At 36.1% G+C, this 19,760-nt stretch overlaps 1 protein-coding gene across 1 annotated transcript in view; it reads right to left on the bottom strand.

Moving 5' to 3' along the window:
* The window catches only part of LOC119255124 (nebulin-like), an 86,871-nt gene that overhangs the window by 35,179 nt on the left and 31,932 nt on the right, over positions 1-19,760 (bottom strand). Inside the window, exons 29-44 of the mRNA XM_054699453.1 lie at positions 19,087-19,398; positions 17,006-17,209; positions 16,602-16,706; positions 15,067-15,174; positions 13,636-13,947; positions 13,117-13,320; positions 11,964-12,068; positions 9,385-9,492; positions 7,952-8,263; positions 6,224-6,427; positions 5,658-5,762; positions 4,640-4,747; positions 3,318-3,629; positions 1,616-1,819; positions 338-442; positions 89-196 (exon numbers count right to left, since the gene is read on the bottom strand). Coding sequence (XP_054555428.1) covers positions 89-196; positions 338-442; positions 1,616-1,819; positions 3,318-3,629; positions 4,640-4,747; positions 5,658-5,762; positions 6,224-6,427; positions 7,952-8,263; positions 9,385-9,492; positions 11,964-12,068; positions 13,117-13,320; positions 13,636-13,947; positions 15,067-15,174; positions 16,602-16,706; positions 17,006-17,209; positions 19,087-19,398 — 2,916 coding nt within the window. The remainder of the gene's footprint in view (positions 1-88; positions 197-337; positions 443-1,615; positions 1,820-3,317; positions 3,630-4,639; positions 4,748-5,657; positions 5,763-6,223; positions 6,428-7,951; positions 8,264-9,384; positions 9,493-11,963; positions 12,069-13,116; positions 13,321-13,635; positions 13,948-15,066; positions 15,175-16,601; positions 16,707-17,005; positions 17,210-19,086; positions 19,399-19,760) is intronic.

Genomic DNA, 19,760 nt, shown 5'->3' on the forward strand with positions numbered 1-19,760 from the left:
AAGGATTACAAAGTGTGGCCTACCACCCAGCAGCAATATGGGCTGGTCAGCAGTGTGAGGCACAGAGGGTTAGATGGGAAGCACTTACATCACTGGCGATGTCCCTGGATGCCTTGGCACTTTTGATGGGAATAGCCTCAGCACTGAGATCATAATCCTTCATCTTTGATTCATCCCATCCCTTAGTGTAAAGTTTCTGTGCAGAGGATAAAAGACAACAGTAAAATAAAGGTGTTTAGAAAATTAAGAGATATGTTCAGAAAAGAAGTAGGTCAAGCGGAAAAATAATTTTAATTACTCCTAAAAAGGCTTAAATGACAATCAAGAAATCTCTTACTTGGCTGATATTGATAGAGTTGCTCTTGGCCAGCAAGATTTCTGGGGTGTCTGGCATCACATGGATAGAGGTTTTGTCAGCATCCCAAGCTTCTGTATATAAATGCTATGGGAGGTGGGGGGAAGACAGGGATGGTAAAAACTTTTGTTAAAGTCAATACATTATCAAATTTAACTTATAAAACAGCTGTATTAAGGCAACTAGAGGTAGTGGGAGAATGAAACATGGTAATATTTAAACAACTATACAGTAGTTTCATAATTAATATGAAGCAGTATGATAATGGTCTCAATTATTTTTCTCATACAGAACCCCTCGATTACAGCCAACCCCTACTCTAATTTCATTATGTCTAAGCTGTGTGACCTTAACAAAGATACATAACACCTCACTTTCCTCATTTTGTTGAAGGGGTAAGCATATCTTTTTTGTTAATTTTTGGTTTTTTTTTTCTTAGATTAATCATAACATATAAAATGCCTGAGTCATAGTTGGCATTCAACATATTTTATAGTGTTTCCTACTATTATTATCACTGTAGTTACTGTTGATGGGTGTGGTATTAAATAGCATTCCTGGAGTTGTGATACCCCAATGCTACAGATTGCTCTCTGAGAGCCAATTTGATATTCTTCACTGGGCATTCAATCTTAGTACATAAATGTTCGGATGATATCCATACAGGTGTCAGAAAATTCAGATAAATTCAACTCAATCTAAAATATGCATAATAAAGCCCTACCCACTGGATAAAGAATTAACCCAGTATTAATAAACAAATTTGAATTCTGGAAGACAGAGGTGATCATCTATCTTTTGTAATAAAGTTGGAAGTAGCAATTGCAGCTCATTTTCTAAAACAGATTTCTACAAACTAAGGCAGAAAAGCAAGTGAAGCAATTAATTTGAGCTGTGTGCTGGGATTGCTGTGAAGCACTGTAGTTCCCAGACTTCCAATGAAATTGTAAATGGCTGTATATTCCTTATAAAATGAACAAAGGATGCTAAAGGCTAAAGTCTGCTCAGCCTAGGAGAACATGAATAGAAAAGTAATGCACTTGTGCATGTCTCCAGGGTACTACTCAGAAGTGTACATTACTCCAGTGAAGTTATCCCAGGCTATGCTTCACATGCACACAGAGAATTAGGGGACACAATGCAGGTACAACTAGAATTCAAGCAGTTGCTGTGCTGAAGGCCTGCATGAGAATCAGACCTGTTTATTTCCATATCTGTGGAAGGTGTGATTCAGGCAACTAGTGATAGCCAGACACTCACCTTGCTCATCGTCAGGGCATTATTCTTTGCCAGGACAATTTCTGGGGTGTCTGTAACACATGTGAATTTGAGCTCGTCTGCAGGCTGACGGTACCTCCTCTCACTCAGGATTTCCCCAGCTCTCTTTACCCTCTCGACTTCTACAGACCCAATGGGCACCCATCCAATGCCTCTTAGCCACTCAAGATCAGCTTTGTAAATAGCCTGAAAAGGAAAGAATGTCAAATATTTATAGAAATTACCTATACCGCTTGGTTGTCTGATTTGGATTTAGCATGACGATGTAGAATTCTGAATCTTATCTGTGTAAATTTCTGGGAAGACTCACAGGATTGTCTTACTAAGGTTTAGAGTGGCAAACCCTTTATCCCTGGAGCGAAGCAATGGGTAACCAATGTTTTAAATACTCATGGAATCTCTCTAGTAAAGTGCAATTTTATTTATACAAGTAGGTTTGTTTTTAAAGAGTAACTTTTTAAGGTAACAATTCTTTTTCTTTTTATGGCTTTTGGGGAAACTTTTTTTTTTAACCATGCCATCACTGTCATCATTCTTTCAAAAGTGACTAGCTACCAATGCCTGATTAAAAAAAAACAACAACAAAATGAAGGAGCTACTATGTCAATGAGGTAGCATCTGAGTTCCAAAGACAATCCACTAAATGACAACAAAATTTCCCAACATAATCCTAGGGAAATTTTGTTTTCAGTTTCTTAGAAAAAAATTTTCAATATGTAAAAATTAACTCAAACTTACAGTCACAAGTTTTACTAGATACTTCCAGTAAGTTAAATAATCAGAAAAAAGATAATGTGATCAATTCATTTGGACAATTAGGTTGTCTTAAGCCAGGAATTCTTTTTTTTTTTTTTAAATTTCTCTTCTTTTTTTTTTTTTTTTTTTTTAATAGAGGCATGTTTATTTATTTATTTGTTTGTTTGTTTGTTTTTGTTTATACATGCACTGGGTACAGTCAGAAGCGCGGGAGGGTGAGATTCACCAGAGCCAGAGTGGGGAGCAGAGCAGGCAGAAGGACCGAAGTACACTGCTGAGGGGAGCAGCGGGCGGCAGGAGAGGTCTGCGCGCCATGTGGGACCCTCCTCTGGAGGCCGGGGAGCAGCTGGGGATCGAACCGGCCCTGCAGAGGCTGCGGGCAGCTTCGCAACCCAGCGCTCAACCACTGTGCCACCGGGAAGGCCCCCAAGCCAGGAATTCTTAACCTGGCTTTGATGAAGTAGATATAAAGAGATAATGACTTTATTTTCATTCTCCTTTAGCTGAATTATAGCATTTCATTCATTTTAAGTATGAACAGCAGGCTGTATTAGTATTGACATTACATGGGACTTTTTGAGGAACAGAAATCACAAATAATTTCATACCCTATTAGAGTTGTTGCAAGTTGTTGCGAGCATATTTATGCTCATCACTTTTCTGAATTAAAAGTTATGCTTTTTATTTAATGTGTTAAAAAGGATATATGTTACTATACTACAGAGTTAGTTTACTATTTTGTTAACCATATTTTGATGTGATTGGTTCCTTCTGAAATTCATTTTTGAAACTTTATTTTATGCCTTTCATGACATTATCCTCAATCAATAGGTTTCACCAGATTACCGAAAGATTCCATGACATAAAGAAGTAGGAACACCTTTTCAAAACCTTCAAACATATGCTGAAGAAAATTAGACCTACTCACATCACTCTGAAGGTCATAGGCCTTTCGAGCCTGGATGACATCATTCTGGTCAGGTAGACAGAGCCACTCATGTAGAGGATGCTTGTAGTCTATATCGCTTACAAGGATCTGGCACTTCTTGGCGAGCACCAGCCCCAACATGTCCACCGGGCTGGAGAACTTGGTCTTCCACTTCTCAAAGTCCTTCTTATACTCCCTATCACTCTGGATTTTGGCTGCATGTATGGACCACATCATCTTGGGGTCATCTTTAATATCCCGGGCCCCGATGTGATGACCGAGCTGCTTGCGGTAGCCTTCCTTATACTTGTACTGAGAAAATAGAAAGGGTATGAGTATAGTGATAAGGACAGCTTATTAATATCATATTTCATCATTTCACACACACCGTATTTCTTCTGATTTTCTGCACCACTATTGTGAGGGATACAGGTGAATATTACCAACCCTATTGTATAATATAGAAACCTAAAGACTAGAGGGGTTAGGTGATTTGTCCAAGGCCACATCACAAACTGAGAATAGAAAGCTTCTGGTTCCTAATTTTTTCCCCCTTCTACAAAATTATGTAACCTAGTTTATAAAATGATTACTTAAAAAGTAAAAGTAGAACATCCTACACAATCTAAAAGAGCATATACTAAAGTTATTGCAATTATTTTCTAAAAATGTTTTAATATTAAGAATGTTTTAGAATATATCCCATTATTAGCATTTATAATGAGTTCCTTGATTGAAGATATGGACTATATTTAGATAGAGTTTGACCAGAAAATATCTCCTTTTACTGAGAGTTTGGTTTAAAACTCTATCTACTTTTAAAATTCAGTAATAATAATGATGATGATGATGATGATGATAATAATATGGCCTATTTTACATTCAGATGATTGTAGTGTAAACTTGTCCAATTTAACATCCAGAGAAAATTTTGATAATGAAAGCATAAAATCTAAGTCATGGGACCCTTTCAAGAGGAAAGTCTGGATTTAGGTCCCAAGAAGTCCCATTACAGAATGAAAACACTGGACACCCTCAGGTGGTGTTTCTCATGAGAATAGAACTAGAAATGAGAGGTATGTGGGTACTAAGAAAAAGACTTGTTTACTTCTCAATTGTTCTTGTGTCCTGTTAGGGTTATTTTGATGGGAGAGCCTCAATAATAGTTACAAAGAATGAAACAAAACAAAACTTTTTACATGGGGGAATTATTAAAAGAGAGACTAGTTAGGCCAACTAAAATCCTGGCAAGAAAACTATAAGAGCTGCCATTTGTAAACATCTTTGAGTAAGAAATGCCTCTTCTGAAAACATCAGCTTACATCGCTAGCAATATCTCTTGAGGCCTTGGCTGCTTGAATTGGAATGGCATCCAAACGCAAGTCATATCCCTCCTTCTTGGATTCTTCCAAAGCAAGTTTATAGAGTTTCTGCAGAAAAGAGAGTCATCAATCATTATTCTTGCCATAAAAAATAAGGCTGTTTATTATTAAATTATTTTCTGTCCTCATTTAAAATACAGAAATAAATGTAGCAAGTCAAGTGTTAGGGCGGGTTTGTGGAAAACATTGCTTCATAAGTGCTCAAAGGTTTTAGAGCCCATGTTCTAAACTTTGGGATTTTATTGATTGGTAAATTAAAAAAAAATATGGAGGATGTCAATTAAGTTGCCAAAATTTTGTTTTTCCAAACAACCATATGTGAAAAACCGTTTTTAATTATAATAACACAAAAGAAGGCCATTATAAAATTAAAGAAGCATAAAGAATAAGGGTAACATTTTTAAATTGTATATATTCATATTTATGAAAAACTGATTATGTTGTCATTTTTTTTTTCACCTTGCTGTGAACTATTATCAAGGACTATGATCAACCTGTAGGCTAAGGTTTCAGAATCACTGCTCTGATAAAAATGTTGGTGCTAACAGGACCAGTACCTAGAAATGCTTGCAAACAACTAAACCAGAGCACAGGGAAGCAGCAATATAATACAAGGTATGATAACTTCTTGGGTTGCAATTCAGTGCCTGCCTAAATAACTCATGTATAAAACAAAGACTTGCTATCCACATTGACTTGTAGGGAAATTCTTTAAGAGTTTCATTTCTATTGGGATCTCTCTTCAAAGTATTCCATTCCCCAATAACCTGTTGATAAAGGCTGGCCTATTTTGTTGACCCACTGCATATCCCAAAAATGAATCAAGGAAGATGAATTACCTCTTACCAATGTTAGTTTGACTATGTATAGTAAATCAGTGAAAAATATTTCACTAATAACAACTTATAGTCATTCATTTTTGCCTCTGTGTTATTCAGAAAATCAATACTTTACTCACATCACTATAGTTTATTCGGTTGGACTTGGCTAACATGATTTCTGGTGTATCAGGCATGACATGGATTGTTTTCTTATCATTGTCCCAAGCTTCAGTATATAAGCGCTATAACGAAAAAGAATGAGAAAAATTATTTTGGTGTTTGAAAACATTTTCTTTTGATTATGTGCCTGTTACTTTTCTTCTATAAAATGCTGAAATAAAATTATTAGAGCTGCATAAATTCCTATCTAATAAATTACTTTATTGAAGAGTATTTAGTTCACTATATCATTGACTTAGAGTTATTATAATCCGTGTTAAAGTCCACAGTTGTGAAAAGTATAAGTGGGTTGCAGGAGTTAAATTCTGTCTAGGAAAGAATAATGAAATAATTATAATTGTAATCTCTTTAACATAAATTTAATAATTTCAAGTATTAATAAGTAACTATGACATATAATGGAAATATCACTTTTAAAGGAATCACAAATCTTGTAAGACTCTACAAAATTATAATATGTCAAAATTTTTACCTTATTCTATGGTGAATTTTGGACATCTGTTGAGGAGGAGTAAAGACTCACCTTATTCATGTTTATAGCATTGTTCTTTGCCAGCACCTGCTCTGGAGAATCAGTTATGCTAGTAAATTTCAATGTGTCTGGACGCTGACGGTAGATATTATCACTCAGGATCTCTGTGGCTCTCTTGGCTTTAACAACTTCCACGGAGCCAATTGGAACCCAGCCAATGCCCTTCATCCATTCAAGGTCTGCTTTATACAGATTCTGCAAATGAACAGTTAAGAAATACATTTATTACCTGATATATCAGATTTCCATAGTCACAAAATGGATCATGCTAGAGAAATACAGAGGTATTGATCAACAGATAAAGCTCCTAACATCATTGACTACTCATTCATAAGCACTATGAATCCTGAGCATATTTTTTTTCCTGAGAATTTTTTGGTTCAGAGGATGAAAAGATTTTTTTTTTCAAGTGAAAGACACAATCCTGCCCTTGGTTATAAATTCCTTGAGGAAATTATAAGACTTTTGAATGAAAGCAGAGCAGAACACATTGGAATATGTGTTCTAATAGTTCTCAGTAAGACCACATACTCAGACCAATGCCATGTGAGTGATACAGTCACAGAAATGCTTGCCTTTATTTCCATCTTTAAAATCAAAAAATACCAAATGCTTAATGTAGTGTTATAAGGATAATATATTAGGTATTTCCCTGGTTTTTCAAATTGTTTGCTCTCAATAGGACATTCTGAATGTTGATAGGTAGTAGATGACTAGTATTGGAAAAGACAAGAAAGTCTTAGTATTTTCCTATCAGAAAATATAAAATATGAATTTTTAAAAAAAGATTTATTTATTTATTTATACAAGCACTGGATACAGCCAGAGGCGCGGGGGAGGGTGAGAGAATTCACGAGAGCCAGAGCGGAGAGTAAAACAGGCAGAGTGATGAAGTACACTGCTGAGGGGAGCAGCGGGCGGAAGGAGAGATCTGTGAGCCATGTGGGACCCTCGCCTGGCCGCAGGGGATGGAATCGGTGCTGCAGAGGCTGCGGGCAAGCTTCGCAACCCAGCGCTCAACCGCTGCGCCACCAGGGAGGCCCATGAATGTTTCTTAAGTCACTAAAACAATTTACCATAAAATACTTCTGTTCTTGGTGCCTCCCTGGTGGTACAAGGGGTTAAGTCTCAGCATTATGAAGCTATCAGCAGCTACTGCAGCACGAGTTCGATCCCTGACCAGGAAGCTAACCCACATGGTGCAGCAGACCTCTCCTGTCTCACCTGCTGCTCTCCTTAGCATATTTCAGATCTTCCTGCTCTGCTCCCCACTCTGTCTCTGGTGAAACCTCTTGACCCCCACACCTCTAGCCTGTACCCCCAGCTCTTTTATGTACAAATAAATAAAATAAATCTTAAAAAAATTGTCTGTTCTCACTCTTTCCAAATTATCCTCTACCAACATACACACATTTTTCCACTTCTTTAACAAAAATTGTAATCATATCTAATGTTTGATGTCTAAATTCATCTAACTCAAAGGAAGTCAAAGTCACTAGGAATGAATAAACCTGTATATTGATGATAATAATTCATTATTTCCTCTTTTACATATAACTTTTGGGGAAGAAACAAAGTATAGATTTTCCCAACAGAAAACTATTTTCAAATATTCAGTTGCATACTTTTAAAATATGTAAGCATTTCCAGTTCAATGGCACTAGTCAGAAGCCATGACATGTTTCAGATCTGCTTGTAACTAGCCTAAGGGATACTCACATCACTCTGGAGGTCATAAGCTTTCCGAGCCTGGATGATGTCAGTCTGGTCGGGCAGGCAGGTCCATTCATGCAAAGGATGTTTATAATCCACATCACTAACCAAGGTCTGACATTTCTTAGCCAAAACAATACCAAGCATGTCCACTGGGCTGCTGTACCTGGTCTTGTATTTCTCAAATTCTTTCTTGTACTCAAGGTCACTCTGCACTTTGGCAATGTAGAGGGACCACATCATCTTGGGATCATCATGTATCGCTCGAGCACCAATATGGTGACCCAACTGCTTACGATAAGCTTCTTTGTATTTGTACTGGAAGAGAGAAACCAGTGAATAAGGAGGAAGCACCAAGGGATATTGCCTGTTGTTCTTTTTGAGGTGATGTTTTCTATGAAAACCTGAATCACAGGAAGTTATACCAAATGTGCTGCTGTGATGCTAGAATCAGGCATGCTTCCTCCAAAGGAGAAGACAGTATGCTCAAGTGCACACTTCCAATAGCTCCACAATGATTCCTTTATATAATGCCAAAAAATTGTACATTCACAAATAATGACTGAAAATTGAACACTGAAAGAGTGAACTCAGTCAGTGATAAACTGTGTCTCAGGAGTTAGTCATGTGGGTGAACCTACCTAAGCACATATCTGAGTGATATGTTTACATGGTCCATTACATTTTATTTTCCTTGGGCATTTTGATAAATAATTTCCTCTTTGCAAATAATATGGGATCATTTTAAATAGGAATACTTTCTTGTGTAATGGATATAGAAGATGAAAAAGTTCTAGAAGTCTGTGGTACAATAGCATGAGTATTCTTAACATTGCTGAACTTATATTTGAAAATGGGTAAAATAGTAAATTTTATGTTTTTATCATTAACTAAAAAAGAAAAAAAATCTATAAAAATGGATGATTTTGCTATACTTAGATTAATATTGAAGTTGTCCAGGAGTCTGATGTCATGATTTTTAGGGTAAAGGAATAAAGATATTTATGGACCCCACATCAGGAGTCGTTTAGTTTTTCCCCTGTTCTATGTCCTTCTTTAAGTCATGGGGAACTTGACTCCTTCAGGTCAAGAACTTAGATAAGCTGGTTTTTCCTCACATCTTTGCCTTGAGCGTATCTTGAGGACAACTCATGAGACTTGATGAGTACCTCAAATATGTCTGTCTAACTTTAATAAAGGCACTCAGTTTTATTAAGCAAAGGCCAAAAGACGAGGGCCAAAAGAACCAGACTCCAGTCCACGTGTTATTTCAACGTTACTTGTATTTTTGGACAGTTTACCCACTATTCTATTATCTCAAATGCATTTGTTGTGCAATGAAGGGCTAAGGAGACTTCCAAGTGTATTCTAATAATGTGGTTTCCTATGCAGGTGGCTAGCCTGTTGATAACAAATGTAAAGACTGGATCAGCTCTTACATCACTGGCAATATCCCGGGAGGCCTTGGCAGCCACAATCGGTATGGCATCACTTCTTAAGTCATAGCCCTCTTTCTTGGCTTCTTCCATGGCTTGGCGATAAAGGCTCTAAGGAAAGAAGAAGTAGACTTTAGATATAGAACCTACTTTTATTCTAAAAAGTCATTTTGTCAAAGGAAGACTACTTAAGGATGCAGAAATGTACTGATACATTCAGTCAGGTTTTTTTTAAAAAATCTGCTAGAAGATGCAGTATTTAGAAACCACTTTTGGTTTTTAGTGGAAAAACATTAACGACCTCAACTCTTTAAGGCTTTATCTTTTTTCTACATTGTTCAGCATATTTTAAACTGCTTGAGACTGTAAAGACAAATTCTCACATGTAAAGAAAATCCTTAAGTGTGGCAGAAATAGTGAAATCAAATTGCTTCATTATTGTGCCCCATTCTCCAATTATACTGAATTAAGAAAACTGGAATAATATATCTGGATTTTAAATATGATGCAGAGGTACTTAATTTTTATGTAACTTAAAAGTACTAGAGGGACATGATTGTATGGTTTTAATGTGGGTTATTAATATATGACAATCTACATCCTTTTCAAGGTGAGATTTTACAAGGAAAAGCCAAAGTAAAAATACATTTAAAATGTTGAGATAAACCCCGAGGGCATTTGTTCTTTTTAAAAATTTTAGAAATGTTTAACTGGGGAATCATTTGCTTTATCACATTTTTCCTTTGAAGAATAAATGCTCAAATTTGTCTTCTTGTGTAAGTGTGAGAAAATGTGTTTGAATCATCTCATATATTGGGATCAAACAAAAAGATTTCTTTCATTCTTCCAACATTTGAAAAATATGTAGAGCTTCAAAGAAGAGAACACTTGTAGTTATCATCACAGCTACATTTTAAAGATTATTTGGCGAGCTATTTATGCAAGAGAACTGAAACAGGTAAGAGAGGATTTAAGAGGAAAAAAATAAGATGTGGTTATTTACATTTATTGAGCTAAATATGGACTGAAGGTACTAATGGTAAAGGGCTGAGAAGAAATCAATTGGGTCATTCTGAAGTGTAGTATCCAGAAGACAGTTCTTTGATAATGAACATAAGGATGCAATTTTAAAGAAAGTAAGTTCAGCTGGAAATTTTAGAATTAAAAAATAGCCCAATTTCCTCTCAGCAGTCTGAAAAGAAAATCTACCTCATCTGACCTAATTTTAAGAAAAGAGAGAGACTTTAAAGCTTCATTAGAGTTTGCCATAGAAAGTAACTTTATCACCTTGGGGTGAGACAGACCACCTGGGAAAGCTAATCGAATAGAAAAACTCTGTGGCCACAAGAAAAAATGCTTATTCAAAAATATCTGAAACCAAGGTCAATCAAGAACTTCTGATCAGGCTTGTGCTTGGATCTGCTTTGTAACACTAGGGAGGAAAATCTTATCCTCTTCACTTCTTTTGTCATGGTTATTTGATATAAGCATGGCTCCTTTTTAGGACTACACTATAAAGGTAAAAGTAATTAATGTGGGTTAAATAATAAACATTATCAAGTCTTGAAAATGGCTACTTAAAATTCCCAGTGTTCTCAAACTAAAGAAAAATCTGTCCTCCAAATTTTTTACTGAAAATACACATATAGGTAAAAAACAATCAGTGTTATTGAATAAACCAGGTAATTCTTGACTTCAGCATGAACAATTAGTCAAGAAGCTAATTCGGTAGCAGTATTTCTAGACTGCAAAGTTATGTGATGACAAGTTTGGTAAAGATGGAGAGAGCTCATGCAAGAATGTATTTTTTTTTTTTATAATAAATTTTATTGTTATATTCCCCATACAATTGCAGCCCCCCCATTCTGACCCCAATCCCTCCCCTCCCGCCCCGCCCCCCTAAAAGTGTCTCTGGTTCATAGTTTTTTGTTGATTTTGATTTTCACTTTCTTATAGTTATTCATTTTCCTGGTCCCTTATTTAAGTTTTCTAGATTCCTGCTATGAGTGAGACCATCCGGTATTTTTCTTTTTCTTTTTGGCTTATTTCGCTGAGCATGATCCCTTCCAGCACCATCCATGTCATGCAAGAATGTATTTTATCATCCTCACACAATTTTGAAATGGAGGAACTTAAGGCTCTCTTTTCATTTCTTTTAAATAAACCTCAAGTTGTTTTAAATAAATCTAATTTTTATGGTGACTTAAGTATAAAGAGAAGATATTAAAGCTAACTAATTAAGCAACTGGTTTGCACCAGGCTTCAACTAGACATTTTATATATACTAAATCATGGTGTCATTACAGAAGTCCTTCAAATAGGAAATTTTGTCCATTTTACAGTTGATGTAGCTAAAGAAAACAAACTCACAGAATAAAATTTGAAGCAAGTACTTTTCTGATAAATAATAATAATCATTTTTTAAAAGATACACTATGTTTCAGTCACTAATAGTTGAGATTGAGGTTTTGCACACTGAAAATATGTAAACATGTTTATCTTATGTAGATATATAATATTAAAAAGTACATACACATACAATCAATAATGGCCAGATCAAGGAATAAAACAAATGATCTTACCTCACTGTAATTTATTTTATTTTGCCTTGCCAACATAATTTCAGGTGTATCAGGCATGATATGGACTTGGGTCTTGTCTTTGTCCCAGGCTTCTGTGTATAGGCGCTGTGAGGGATAAAAACATTCATGAGTTATGAAAACAAAGTGTGTTATATACTGGAGTTTCCATTTAAGGGATCATGACAACGGTGAATGCTGCATTTGTGCTGTATATTAGCACTCTTCAAACTCTTTGATATTACAGGATAATTATTATCACTAAACATAAGTGTAGACTGTTATGAAAAAGAAAATCCTATGGACTTCATTACAGGATCACATCCATCCCAATTAATTAAGAACAAGTATTTTCTAAGCAGATAGCACAAGCATTGGTGGCATAATGATTAGCAAAGCTACCTTCTAATGTAGATATATCCATGTTTACTGTGGGTATATTAACAAATCTTTAGGCATTTTATTTATTTATTTATTTATTTGTTTGTTTGTTTGGTTGGTTTTTTTTTTTGTTTGTTTGTTTATACATGCACTGGGTACAGTCAGAAGCGCAGGAGGGTGAGAGAATTCACCAGAGCCAGAGCGGGGAGCAGAGCAGGCAGAAGGACCGAAGTACACTGCTGAGGGGAGCAGCGGGCGGCAGGAGGGGTCTGCGCGCCATGTGGGACCCTCCTCTGGTGGCCGGGGAGCAGCCGGGGATTGAACCGGCGCCGCAGAGGCCGCGGGCAGCTTCGCAACCCAGCGCTCAACCGCTGCGCCACTGGGGAGGCCCATCTTTAGGCATTTTTTTTTTTTGTTAATTGCAAATGTACCTTGATATGACATCTCTACATTTCTTTATAACCAATATTATGGAGATTAGCATCTGACTTGTTTTATACTTAAATAAGTATAGCCAGTAAAAAAGAAATCTTAATATGATACCATATATAACTCTCTTAGACTTTAAATTATTTGAACGCCAAGTAGCTATTCTTAACTTGGCTACTTCACAAGAGGTGTCAAAGCAGCAATTCCCACATGTATTTTTTCATTATCTTAATGTAACTGAGTAGATAGCCAAATCACTTTATAGAGGATGACAACTGAATAAGACAAAAAAAGACTAACTTAATCATAGATATTCTGTGTTATTTCTTCCAGTTTGGGGGCTCACCTTGTTCATGTTGATAGCATTGTTCTTGGCCAGCACCTGCTCCAGGGAATCAGTCACACTGGTAAATTTCAACTTGTCTGGGGACTGGCGGTAGATGTTGTCACTCAATATCTCTGCAGCTCTCTTGCACTTGACTTGCTCCACAGACCCAATGGGGACCCAGCCAATGCCTTTCAGCCACTGGAGGTCTGATTTATAGACGTTCTAGTGAGATCAAACATAAAATAAAGTATTACTGAAGCTGTTGAGACTCAATTTCAAACATAAAAGAAAAACACTGGAAAACTTGAGTAGCCAAACACCACATCTATGTCCTTTAACACATGAAAACCAAATTAGATATACCCTCATGGTATTATAGTCTTTCTAAAAGAAAAGTCAGCACAATGAAAAAGGGGTTGGAGAGAAGAAATGCTATTATTTATGAGCATTTTACCTAGGCCATTATCTATTTATTACTATGTATTAATTGTCATAAGCATGGTCACTAGTGGTAGTTAGGAGTCACCAAGTACTCACATCACTCTGGAGGTCATAGGCCTGCCGAGCATGGATGACATCATTCTGGTCGGGCAGGCACGTCCACTGGTGCAGGTAGTTCTTGTAATCCACATCACTGACTAAGGTCTGGCACTTCTTGGCCAGCACCACTCCCAGCATGTCCACTGGGCTTGAGAACTTGGTCTTCCACTTCTCAAAGTCCTTCTTGTACTCCCTGTCACTCTGGATCTTGGCCACGTGCATGGACCACATCATCTTGGGGTCATCCTTAATGTCCCGGGCCCCAATGTGATGGCCCAGCTGCTTGCGGTAACCGTCTTTGTATTTGTACTGAAATAAAAGTGGCCATTTTAAACAAATGAATGGAAAAGGCTAAAAGTCTTACTGATTAAAATTTTAGTATTTTTAAATTGGAAATTCTTGCAGAGAAATGGAGTCTTCTGAATATTAACTTATGTTCTCATTCTAAATTCTGATTAGACTTCATAGCAATATTCTAATGGGAAGATTGGCCAAACTACATAGTTGTATGGCACTCAGACATCAACTCCCTGAAAGCAAAGGCAGCAGGAAAAACAGAATTATATACTGCCTTTTCTTTATCTTGGAACAATGAAATCACTGTTTGACAATAAATATGACATATAATTTTGAGAATGATATTCCCTGAAGTGGACTAGCTTGTGTTTAACTTCCTGTGTGTCCTGCTCTGTCAGAGGTCAAATTTGGCTGAGCATTGTGGGGATTCCTCACATGGAAAAATGTTTTTGTGGTGGTACTGAGTGCTGACTCCAAGATGTTTCTCTCTAATTTGGATAACATTACACAAAACCCAACCATACATTTTTGGAGGCTGAATTCTCCACCAAAGGACCCACTTCTTTCAGAGACAGTGGAAAGAGGAATCAGGTTCATTATTATTACTTTTGGTTGTTTGTTTTTGTTTTTCTGTTTTCATATACAAAAAGAAGAACTTTAGGTATTTTTTTTCAAAGAAAGAACTGGCAAAATTCCAATGCCAATTTGGGGAAAGGTGCATTTTTCTAGATCTGACTGTACCAGATCTTTTTCTGATGTTAAACCAATAAATATAACCAAGTTATCTATTTAATCTCTTCTGGAATTTTCTTTTTTTTCTGTGAGAGCTATGTGCTTAAAATATGGATATGAACTTCTAATAATTATAGACATGAAGAATTGTAGACTGAAATTCAATTTTATACTGAAGTTAGGATCCCCTTTCTGTCTTTAGGATCTTGACATTTAAAGTCTTTTTGAGTTAAAAATATGAAAAAGTTTTTAAAATGAAAAGCATTTCTTTCATTAAGAGAAATAAGACAATAAATGTGCTTCCACTGGCACCCAAGTGCATCTTCCTGTTGCAATAATGTTACTTCCCCATCATTTCTTCCATGTATGTAAATATGTAGAGGTCTTGCTGCTACTCACATCACTGGCGATGTCCCGGGAGGCCTTGGCGGCCACAATTGGAATAGCATCACTTCGCAAGTCGTAGCCTTTCTTCTTTGCTTCTTCATTAGCAAGTTTATACAGACTCTATAGAAAGAAAGTCAGAATTAAAGCAAAAGTTTGACAAAAACAATTTGGAGATTACAAAATCACACACCACATATTTTGAAAGAATAGAAACTGGAAACCATCTAAGTTTCTAGCAATAGTGGAAAGTAAATGTAATATAATATATTCTACCAAAAAATGCTATTTAGCATTAGAAAAATTGAAATATAGCAATAAATATCAATGTTGATTGCTATATCATTATAGATTAATACATATCATATGTAGAGTAATATGATATGTACATCAACATAGATAAGCATACCTATTAATATAGACTAATGAACAGAGGACCAATCCATACATACTTCTAAGTGAAAAAGAAATTGCAGAACAATATATTTAATATTATTTGTATGTAAAATATATAGACTTTTATTCATTTATTACTTAAAATTTATGACAATCATCTATTTTTATGTTTTAAAAAATGAGAAAAGTAAAACTTGAAACATAGTTAACTTCAAGCCTATAAATTTTTACTGCACCATTTTGTAAAACATGTGCCTATAAAACTGCACTTTATTTTTTAAATAATATGTAGGTAGTTCTATTAGCTGAGAATAACAGTTTCCCATACTTGAGGTTTTCTTTCTAGAAAAGGGGCCCAATTATTTTAAATCTGGTCTTTCTCCTTTCTCTGTCACTTTATACTCTACCTCTGGAGAGGTGCAGTGATTCCCTGATTTAACCCATTGGTAGAGATGGGATAACTGGGCATGCCCAGCTCAGCTCTGAACCTGTTCCTTCTAGATCAAACCCAGTGCCTCCTGTTTCTCCAGGATTTAAGGGACACCTCCCCTCCAATGTGACCTTTGCCTGGATTCAGTTAGGTTCAGAACCTCATTTTGGGATCCAGTTAGGTTTAGAACCAAATTCTAGGGTCCATTTAGCTCTAATGCAAGTGTGTTTTTTAACTTAATGTTAAGTAGTAGAAAATTCTGACTTCTTTTTCTCCTCCTTTGTTTAACTTTTAAATTTTACTCAGGATCCAGGTGGGAACAGGTCCATGTTACTAGAGGCTCCCTTGAAGGGTTGTCAGATTTTGCAAATAAAAATATAACATAGCTACTTGAAGCTAAATTTCAGATAAACAGCAAATAAAAGTTTTAGTATTTAATAATAACAATGAGCCAGTATATTATCTGGCAACCTTATGTGTAGGAAAGGCCAAAAACACTGCTCAATTCTACCCAATCACATGGCAATGACCATAAATTGAAAAGATAATTTTACTGCAGTTTACCCATAGAATTCAATAGAATATAATATTCAACTCAGAGATGAAAGTTTGGACACAGTGAGTGTCCATGACAGCTGAGACTTGAGAATCTCCACAAAAGTAAGTGCAGAAAAACAAACAATAACAACAATAAAAGTGTAACATCACAGATCTTTGTCCATACCTCACTGTAGTTGAGTTTGTTCTGCCTTGCCAACATGATTTCTGGGGTATCAGGCATTATATGAATTTGAGTCTTGTCTTTGTCCCAGGCCTCGGTGTATAAACGCTATCAAAGAAGAAGTTGATAGAAAACCACTTGAAGTTGAAGTAGGCATTACAAAAATTCAAATTAAGGATTATAACTGATCTTATTAGGAAAAATTTAAATAGACAAATATTCAACTGGAGGTTGAGTCTCAATGCTAGCTATCAAGATTAGAACAGGGAATAATAAAAATTATTTAAAAGACTTTAAGTATATAGTTTAAGAGGTACTTTTGTGGAAATTTTTAATTCTACTAGTCAATCAAAGTATAATAACATCTTTTAGCATATCAGAGGAGCTTGAGGCAACTGGGGGCTCACCTTGTTCATGTTGATAGCATTGTTCTTGGCCAGCACCTGTTCCAGGGAATCAGTCACACTGGTAAATTTCAGCTTGTCTGGGGACTGACGGTAGATGTTGTCACTCAATATCTCTGCAGCTCTCTTGCACTTGACTTGCTCCACAGACCCAATGGGGACCCAGCCAATGCCTTTCAGCCACTGGAGATCGGACTTATACACATTCTGTGAAGAGTTTAAAGACAGAAATTCTTCAGCAAGAACAAAACCTTTAGGGTAAAGACATAAATGGAATCAGTAATAAAGTACAATTCTAGTTGTTTTTTTCCTATAGAAAACAAGTTCACTGTATTGTGAACTTGTATTGTGAAATGTCCTCTAGGCATAACACAGAGTGGTCACATATTTTCAGGTGGTTAGCAGAGAAGCAATCCAAGTGAATATCTTCTGTCCGTCAGTACAGTGAAAGTTATAATGTCCGTGTGTACAAGAAAAGAATGTCAACCCAGTGTGAGAGAAAGAAACACATATGCACCCAACAGCAGGTTATCAGGTCTCATGAAATGAAATACCAGGAGCTGCTAAAAGTCATATTTTAAAGAATATTGATGATATGCAGAAATGTCATTAATATTAGATGAAAAATAGCACATAAAACTATGTGTGTGGATAAACTATATAAGCAGCAGTGGGCTTTTCAGTGGTTGGATTATTATTGCCCTGTGTGTATTTTTCTTATATTTAAAAAAATCTGTAGTTTTTTTTTATAAGGAGTAGAATGAAAATACAATAAGGATGTAGAACCCTAAAGTCCTGAGGCAGAACTTTAATGGCTTTAACACTGTTCACTGGTAAGTGAGCATTTTATTGGTCCAGGGCCCCAATTTCTTCCCCACCAAATTCCCAGGATAGGAAGCATGGACTCATTTACAGAATCATATTTCCATATCTTTATTCCTCAGTTTTTATTTTATTTTAAATCTTTATCTTCATATTTCTGCTACAGATTTTTATATACTGATTAAGCACTATAACCAGAATTAGGCATTTTATCTGTTCTTTGAAGGATTTCACCTTTAATAGCAACTAATATAAAATATAAGCTGATATTTTACAGTCTAGACAAAAAGTCTCGAAATTGTTCTATGCTGCCTAGCTACTGCCCCTTAAATAACAACAGAAAAAATAAAAACAAATATACCTCTAGAGTGCCATTTATTTTAAAATGTTCCCCCACATTATTTAAACATATCTGTGAAGGAGGCCAGTAAATAGACAGATGAAGGCAGTCTGTCAATTCTGTCACTCTATGTGAGACATTAACTGTTTTCCACTACCTTTTATGTCCAGTCAAGGTCTTTCTTTTTGGAGTGAAGTGCAAAACCCAGGGTTCTATATATTCAAAGCTATAGGACAGAAGTGGGAGTTTTCAGGGATAGGCTGTAAATTTCGAGGAACAATGTATAATTATTATTAATTTGCTTTATTCTCCAAGGTCCTCTAATGCAAAATAATTCATTCACACATTTATAAACACATGATGAAGGAAATGTACTTCTTATACACAGATTTGGGATGATGCATCTATTTCTAAAGGAACACTAGGGTCTGTCATTAACACATGACTTTCCACAAAGAGAGCTGTACTAAGCAGAGAAAGTGTCAGTGAAACCATCCAAAAGCTTACTAACACAGTGACTTCATTCAATATGAAAGAATAACATTTTGTAGTGAAGCAGACATCAGTGTTCTATTACAATTATAACCACATTAGAGTTGCAAGGAAACTAAAAATAAATTTCAGACTAATTTTTAAAACGTGTTTTCATTCCCCCTTAAAAGAATGAAAGAAAATGTCGCCCTCTGGTGGACCCTGACTTCCAACATTGCTTAATTCTAGTTTTATTTTTATAAAATCAAGTTCAAGCTGTCAGTTCATTTGCTTAAAAAACCTATTAACATATTCACAATAAAGTAATAAAACTATACTCACTAACCAATAAATTCTAATTTGAACAGGCCAATGGATTATATATAAGGGATAACTTTTATATAGTTTTAATTATTTCTGCACACAGCTCTGTTACAGGTGCCATACTCACATCACTCTGGAGGTCATAGGCCTGCCGAGCATGGATGACATCATTCTGGTCAGGGAGGCATGTCCACTGATGAAGGTAGTTCTTGTAGTCCACATCACTGACTAAGGTCTGGCACTTCTTAGCCAGCACCACTCCCAGCATGTCCACTGGGCTCGAGAACTTGGTCTTCCACTTCTCAAAGTCCTTCTTGTACTCCCTGTCACTCTGGATCTTGGCCACATGCATGGACCACATCATCTTGGGGTCATCCTTAATGTCCCGGGCCCCAATGTGATGGCCCAGCTGCTTGCGGTAACCGTCTTTGTATTTGTACTAAGATGAAAATGTACAAATCAGGTTTCAATTGTTTACCCCACAATTGTAAGCTAACATTGCAAATAAGCACTGACTCAAGCTGGTATCCTGATCTTTACCCTAAAAACTTAGAGAGACAGTAAGATAGACAGAATCTGTATTATTGTAGTATATGTCCCAAATCACCTGTAGTGTGGTAATAAGGAAAAGCTCTAAAAGGCAGGAAGTGTACACAGTGGGGAGAGGTCACTTGTGCAAGTAGAAGAGAAGAGAGGTTATTTGAACCAGGAAACTCAGAGAAATGGATCTAATTTGCTAAAAACTATGTCAGAAAAGATATGTACTTAGTGATATTGTGTGTTTTATTACTGGTAAATGAA

This window comes from Talpa occidentalis, unplaced genomic scaffold (genome assembly GCF_014898055.3).
Source record: "Talpa occidentalis isolate TD23 unplaced genomic scaffold, MPIMG_talOcc4v2.1 talOcc4.3, whole genome shotgun sequence".
NCBI lineage: Eukaryota > Metazoa > Chordata > Mammalia > Eulipotyphla > Talpidae > Talpa > Talpa occidentalis.